The 8,032-nt window shown below is 38.6% G+C and overlaps 1 protein-coding gene across 1 annotated transcript; it reads left to right on the top strand.

Moving 5' to 3' along the window:
• Positions 1-78: 78 nt before the first annotated feature.
• SNRPB2 (small nuclear ribonucleoprotein polypeptide B2) lies at positions 79-7,724 on the top strand. The gene is made up of 6 exons (XM_005425800.2): positions 79-213; positions 1,973-2,145; positions 3,814-3,954; positions 5,159-5,209; positions 6,731-6,819; positions 7,336-7,724. The coding sequence occupies exons 1-6, from the start codon at positions 150-152 to the stop codon at positions 7,493-7,495; spliced, it is 678 nt and encodes a 225-aa protein (XP_005425857.1). The 5' UTR covers positions 79-149; the 3' UTR covers positions 7,496-7,724.
• Positions 7,725-8,032: the final 308 nt, after the last annotated feature.

Raw genomic sequence — 8,032 nt, 5'->3', positions numbered from 1 at the left:
CGGAAAGACACACAAGCCGCCCCCCCGCTGGCGGTGCCGCGGCCCGGGGTTGTGAGATGTCGCCGGCGTTGGCAGCTGTCGCGGCCGGGGGTCCGCTAACGCCTCTCCTGTGTGCTCTGCCCGCAGGTAGTTCGCGGGTGCCGCCGAGAATGGACATCAGGCCGAACCATACCATCTACATCAACAACATCAATGACAAGATCAAGAAGGAAGGTACGAATGGCTGCCGATCGCGTCTGGTTGTCTAGTGAAGCCTGGTCATTCACTTGCACACAGCACTTGTCATACAAAGGGGCTTTTAGGAGCTCCCGGAGGTCTCTGAAGTGCTGAGCAGGAGATCATTATCCAAGTTCTAGGCAAACGCTTTCTTGTAATGAAACAGTAGCTAAAGCAAACAAATGCACCTCCCGCTAGATCAGGTAGCTGAGATCTCCCTACAGCCCAGTCTTGAACGCTTTTAGGGATGGGGATTCCACAGCCTCTCTGGGAAGCCTGTTCCAGTGCCTCACCACCCTGACAGTAAAGGATATTTTCCCAATATTACATCTAAGCCTCCTGTCAGTTTGAAGTCATTACCCCTTGTCCTGTCACTCCAAGCCCTTGTAAATAGTCCTTCTGCATCTTGTAGGCTCCCTTCAGGTACTGGAAGGCCAAAGATCACTCCTAAGCCTTCTCTTTTCTAGGCTGAACAACACCAAATCTCTCAGCCTTTCCTCATAGGAGAGGTGCTCCATCCCTCTAATCAACTTGGTGGTCTCCTGGCCTTGCGCCCACAGCTCCATGTCCTTCTTGTGCTGGGCACCCCAGATCTGGATTCAGCCCTGCAGGTGGGGTCTCTCCTGAGCGGGGCAGATCCCTTCCCTCACAGGGTGCTGCCCACTCTGCTTTGGGTGCAGCCCAGGACATGGTTGGTTTCTGGGCTGTGAGTACGCATGTCCAGCCCCTTCTCCACCATCACCCCAAGTTTTTCTCAGTGCTGCTCTCCATCTGTCCATCCCTCAGCCTGGGTTGATACTGGGGGTTGCCCTGACCCAGGTTTAGCACCTTGCACTTGGTCTTGTTAAAGCTTGTAGGATTGCCATGAGTTAAATACAGGGTGTTAAACTACCTGTTACGATTACAAATTACTTTCTGTTTTAATACAGGTATTAAAGTAATTTTTAGGGAAAGTGTTTTGATGGAGCACCTTTTTTAATAAAAAAACATACAGTTAATATAGTTAGTCAGGAGCAGGTGGAGAAAGTGACAGTGGACTGATATTACCAAGTCTCAATATCAATACAGAAGAGACAGCATTCTTATATTGTTAAATAGTTTAAATGTAATGGTTTTGTGTTAGAATGATTACACAGTATGGATTATTTATTTAGCTTGATTTGGATAGTACTAAGGTTTAATTTGGCATGTGTTCAGGTTATTGTAGATAATTAAAATAAATCCAGTGCAGCAATAAGCTGCAGTAGTCTCATACAAAAATAATTTGGATCCAGAATATGAGTGAGAAAATTTATTAAATAGTTACAACCAAAATTTCCAACTTTTTTTAGCCTTTTAGCCTATTTTGCTGCATTCTTGTTTTGCATCATATCTCTTTACTGCTGCTTGTTTCAGTTTTGATTTTCTGATCAGGCTGAGATGGCTGTCACGCATCATACTTGTGTGTGCATATACCTGTATGAAAATATGTTTTTACATACCTTTATGTAATTGTGATTCCCTTGGAATGGTAGAATGGATGGCATTGCAACTTCTTCCCTACCTGAATCCTTGAGGTATGAAACCCAGTGTTGCACACCAGTTTACAAAACCTGGACAAATAAACTTGTAATGATGTAACAGTTTTGACAAACTCATGTACTGGCTGTGTGAGCTAAAGCTTCTAAAAAACATTGTTCCCAAAGGACAGCAGACTCGGTAGAAGTGGAAATTTGCATGTAACCTGTTACAATCTGTTTTCTCCCTTGGTCCCCAGAGCTGAAGAGGTCTCTGTACGCGTTGTTCTCACAGTTTGGTCATGTGGTCGACATTGTGGCTTTAAAAACTATGAAGATGAGAGGACAGGCATTTGTTATATTTAAAGAACTTGGATCATCTACCAATGCTTTGAGACAGCTACAAGGCTTTCCGTTTTATGGGAAACCAATGGTAAGTTATTTCGTAAAGAAGAAAAATACTCTGATGGTGTGATACAGTGTTTTGGTACTTGCACCTTGGGAATGAACTCTCCTATGTAGTTGTTACCAAAGGATTACTCAGGTCACATCCTGATGAGTATCTACATTTGTGCAAGCTGGAGGGATGCTGAAGAGACTGCAGTTACAACACACACACTTTGAACTTAACATGGGGGACTTTTTGTTTTTCTATGCTGGATTGAAGTTTTTAAGATCTTAAATACTTTCGTTTTACTCATCCTGTCTTCCATAGAACCGATAAAATTAATTCTGTAATATTATTGAAATTAGATTAGTTTTCAATTACTTTATGTAGAGTAACATTAACTACTCTTAGATTGGTAATGAATAGCTAGAATGTGATGCTTCCTTTTTGAGGTAACAGTGAGAAGGGTGAAGATCTCCAGTTTGCTCTCCTGATGTGACCACTGATTTTTTTTTTTTCAATTGATGGCTAGTTCTGCTTGACAGTAGATCACCAAACCAAGTAACTGTACTTCAGTATAACTTCAGTGAAGCAAATACATTGCTGGTTGATAGAACATGATTTAGTAATGTGCTTCATGATTTGCAGAGTAGCACAGTTGACCTGCTTTGTTCTTGTCTGCTTGGACAATTAAGCATCTCTTAATTCTGCGTCTGTTGGTGAGGCATAACAATACATGCAAATGGCCCATGGCTTCAGCAATGGATGGGTACAGTTCTACTGGCTCTCAGCTTATGGCTTTGAGCAGTGAAGAGAGTAGTTGTGCTGCTGAGCTGCAAGCTATTTGCCTTAACACCTTCAGATTCTCTAATTAAATCCTTAACACAGAATTTTGCAAACTCAGTCCGCCATTTATCCTTAAGGAGTTTTGTGCTCAGTAGAACTCAATAAGAAATAAAAGGATTGAGGCTTCATAAGCTTTCAAATGTACTTCTGTCTTTGAACATTGCCTGCAGCCTGTATACTCTAAGCACTAAACAAAAGCATTAAAAAAATCTTAAGCTGTTGTGTAGTTTTGTATTGAGGTAGTCTCTGATAGGAAAAATAATAAGATTGTATGCATAAATAAGAGTGTTGCACACTGGTATAGTTATACCTGCATCTGCTTAACCTTCAGCTGTGGGAGGCCTTTGTCAAAAGAACAGCATTTATGCAATCCTGTTGGGATTAAGGTGAATACTTGCCTTTTCTGTTTAAGAAGTTTGGGGTTTGCTGGATTTATGTTTCTGCAGAGATCTGAGAAATCACTTTAAAATTTAACTCCCTTTAAAATGGGACTGAAAACTCACAGTTTTAATAGAAGCTAGTGCCGATTTTCTCAGTTGTCCTCTGTGTAGCTCAACTGTATCTCTCTGTAGGTGCTACCTTGACAGATGTTAAAAAGTTGTTGTTAGATAAATGGAGTTCTGATTTCAATGAGCTAAAATTAGTAATTTGCATATTAGGGTTTTTATTTAGACTTCTGTAATTATGTTCAGAAAAAACTATGAGAATTGGTTACTTTCTAAGTGTACCTACACTATATAACAATGTTCTTAGTATAAAAAGTTTCTGCAAAAAAAAGTGTAAATACACAGTTAATATAAGTGGTGCAGAACGTTCCGTATTATTAACTGTACAATATACTCTCTTTTTCTTTTTTCTTTTAAAAAGCGTATTCAGTATGCAAAAACAGACTCTGATATCATCTCTAAAATGCGTGGGACTTTTGCTGATAAGGAAAAAAGAAAGGAAAAGAAGAAAGCTAAAACTCTGGAACAGTCAGCGAATGCACCAAATAAAAAGATTATCCAGGTAAGCTGCTTCTCTGTTCAGAAAAAAAAAAAAAAACAACAGAAAACCTGAACAAACAAACCAACCAAACAAAAAAGCTCCATTAGAAAAAAAAACACAAAAAGCTATTCTAAATAATTATTTGAAGACTTGATGTTGTCTTTTGTTGCTTTTCAACTCCCTAAATTGGGGTCTGTGGATTATCTAGAGCTCTTGAGTATTTACTAGAAGTTGAAGGAGAGGGGGCTGGTTATGTAGTCCTTGCTGTTCCTTTGTTTTTCCTCCTTTGCTATTACTGGATAAAAATAAAGATGGAGGGCAAACATACAACAAACCAAAGTAGAAACTAGCCTCTTAAGAAAAGGAAAAAAAGGAGAATGGGTTTATCTTTAGTACTGGCTTCAAGTGCTCAACCAGCTCTTCTCTTCAGTGTTTTAATTCCATGTTGCCTAATAAGGACAGAAGGATGGTAAATGAGAACAAGACAATTCATTTATGTTAGATATTAGATGTTCCATGTTAGATTGACAGGAGTTAGGTTGGAATTTATCTCCACTAAGGGTTGGCTTGTCTAAAGTAACAACATTTAGTAGCTTTTGTGCTGGAGTATAGCAGAAAACATCAAAACACCTGACCGGATCCCCCAAGTTTATATATTGGACATGATATTTTGTTCTATGGAATGTGCTTTTGAACAGTTTTGGTCAGCTTTCCTGGCTCCCTCCTGGCTTCTTGTGCACCTACTGACTAGCAGAGCATGTGAAACTGGAAAGTCCTTGATACAAACAAGCACTAGTTATCAACAACCAAAACATCAGTTTGTTATCAGTGTTACTCTCATACTAAATTCAAACCACACTGTACTAAGAAGAAAATTAATTCTATCCCAGGTGAAACCAGGATACTTGTCTAGGCCTTCATTTTCAAAACTACTTTCTCCCTGTCTAATAAATAGAATTCTGTAATGTGGAAAAAAACTTGACTCAGCCATTAGATTGATCAGGTAGTACTGATGTTATTTCTTTTGATTGCCTGGTTTTGGAGCCAAGCAAAATTCACAGGATTTGTTCCCTTTGAGAAGTGTCTCATAGGCATCAAATGTTCTTGGATTGCAGCTCAAAAAAACCTTTAACATATGTCTTGAATTGTAGAGAAACATGGTGATATGTGCTTGTTTATTTCTAATGGAACACCTCTGTAAAACTATTCTGTATTTATTTGCTAGGGAGCAACACAGAATTCAGCCAGTGCCTCAGGCACTACACCACAGAATCAGGTAATGTTTTTTATTTTTATCACTAAAAGCACTAATGTTTATAATTATTCTCTATGAATAATAGTTTGTTACACATGGAAACGTGAGGATTTATTTTCCAGCTTTGTTTTTGTCCTATGAGACATTTGTCTAACAGCTACATGACAGTAAACAAACAAAACAAATCCCTTTTTTACTGTATCTGGTTGACCGGAAATGAAAATCTGCAGTTTCTCATTACTATACAGAAAACAGCACTATTACAAAATCGTAGTGGATTCTTAAATTTGGACTGTGCTTAGTATCAGTTGAAGGATTCTTAATTTTTTTTTTCATTGTGAATAGGTTCCCTTTAACTTACTTTTTTCTGGCAGCAGATAAAGAAAAGGAGGACAACATGGGATGCCAAAATATCTGCCTAAAAGCCTTATTTCAGGAGTTTGGGGGTTCTCTGCTCACTTTTTCTTTTTTCTCACAAGTGTCTTACTTTCCAAAGGATTGTGTGGAGATGTAGGAACAACTCCCTACACTTCATTCATCTTGTCTGCTCAGTGACCTTCTAAATGATTCATGTTAGAAGTGAAAGTGGTAAAGAGCCAGGATTTGCAGGAGAGCAAGTACCATAGAAGAGTATCTTTGCCTGCCCTGCCCTGCATCTTTCTTGAGTACTGCAATTGCATACATAATCAACATGGAAAAAGGTCTTGCTCCCTGGATTTTCAGGCACAATATGTGCATGTCAGTTTGCATCAAAGCACAGCACTTAGTGTTTGGCTATTTCTTTGAACATCAGAAGATTATTTCCTAATGGCACTACCTAGAATATTTCCATCAGTAGAAGGAGATTGTTCTGCTGAGGCTTTTTATTTGGCACTGCTTTGAGGATGTTTGAAGTTGGGGTGTCTAGTTTATTTTTAGATTTATAATTTACTTGATGACTTGAAGATTTCAGTATCAGCAGATGACTACTCAGCCTTGTCTGTGGTGAGTGGCTACAAATTCATATTAGCAGGCAAATCTGTTACAAGACTAAAGCTCTAAATCTAAAGGGGTTTCTAATTACATTTTAATTGAGCTCTGTAGTAAAACCATGTGAATTTTGTGAGTTTTGATTGCCCAGAGATACTCAGTATTTTGGTTGTACTGCAGGTAAACAGGCTACCCTCAGATTTCTGAAAGCATGTGAGTCCCTCATACATTCTACCACTTCCTTACAGGTGTCTTGAATAGCACTGCAACCACTACTGTGGCACCTGGGTGCAGAGAGTACTGCAGTGTCAGCTCTTGACTAGTTGAGTTTAAATGTGACATCTAAGACAGTATGGTATTGTGATTTTTGTGGAAGTAAGAATCTCTCCAAATTAATATATATGTGTAAAAGAATGAAGGGGCTCTGTCTGCATATTGATAAAGGTGTGGTGAAGCCCAGATAGAATGTTATGAGCAAAACTAGAGAAATGTGAGTCTTAGTTCAAATAATCATGCAGACGGATGCAAAGGAACTGTACACAACTTCTGAGCTTTAATCTTCCATTGTTGCAGGTGCCTGATAACCCACCAAACTATATCCTTTTCCTTAATAATTTGCCTGAGGAAACAAATGAGATGATGCTGTCCATGTTATTTAATCAGTAAGTTTTGAATAGAAATTATTTCTCCTTTGAATTCTTCTGTAACCTGTGTGTGTTTTCTCAGTTAACAAGCTCACTTTTTAGAAATAAGAGTTTCTTCTGAAGGTATTTTAGCTGTTAGCCTGACTGCCAAGGTTACAGATGTTGGTTCTGATGACTTGGTTCAGAAAGCAAATCTGATATTTTTCGTAGCTGGTTTTGATTGTGTGGTTTATCTGCTATCAGTTTGCATTGGATTCAAGCTGGTGACTGTAATACTAAAGTCCGTAGGACAGCAGGAGCAGTTTTAAAGCTTGTTAGATTGCTTCTGTATGTGTACAGCTCTAATTAAACTGCTTCCACATAATATTTCTTAATTGAGACATAGTTCTCAGGATAGAACATGTAAAACCCTTCAATTTAAATCTTTCATTAGCAATAACTATTGCACTAGTAGATGCTTCTGGTAAGAAGCTACTGAAGACAGATACATTATTGAGCTAAGAAGTATTTTTTGACTCTCGCCTTATTTTAAAGGTTTCCCGGATTCAAAGAAGTACGCTTAGTGCCAGGGCGCCATGACATCGCATTTGTGGAGTTTGAAAATGAGAACCAAGCAGGGGCTGCTCGAGATGCTCTCCAAGGATTCAAGATCACTCCATCTCACGCCATGAAAATCACTTATGCGAAGAAATAGCTATATGATCCTGTAAAGGACTTCTGTGGATAGGTGTTTTTTTTAAAAACACTGATACTCTGGTCAGCTAGCATGTTTGCTGTTCTCTGCAGAAAACATAAGACTCAAATAGAATTGCCACAATGACCACGGCACATGTAAAATTTCCAGAGATCACCCGGATAGTAACTTTTTCTGTTGAAATACTAATTTTTATAAAATAAAATATAAATATGCTGTTTTCGAGCCATGTTTTTTCCTTAAGTCTGTCTCATTATTGATTAGCCTTGCAGGGCTTTATTCAGTTTAAAAGCTTTTAAGGTGACCCTTATTTCTCAGAAGTGAGTGCTAAAAATAGCTTTCTTTCTGGAGCAAAAGTATGATCAGGGATGCTGAATGCCAGCATATTCACAATAAATACAGCATTCAACCTGATTATCAAGGGGACAACTGTTTTTCACTTAGGAAATACAGCTTATCATTAGTGGTTTTTCTCCCCAGGTATAGTTAGAAATTGATTATAGTTTGATAGTAATGCGATTCAACTTAGTTTTGTCT

The sequence above is a fragment of the Geospiza fortis genome, unplaced genomic scaffold (genome assembly GCF_000277835.1).
Source record: "Geospiza fortis unplaced genomic scaffold, GeoFor_1.0 scaffold134, whole genome shotgun sequence".
NCBI classification, from domain to species: Eukaryota; Metazoa; Chordata; class Aves; order Passeriformes; family Thraupidae; genus Geospiza; species Geospiza fortis.
Note: the sequence above shows the minus strand (reverse complement) of the source record. Positions and strands in the feature narration are given on the sequence as shown.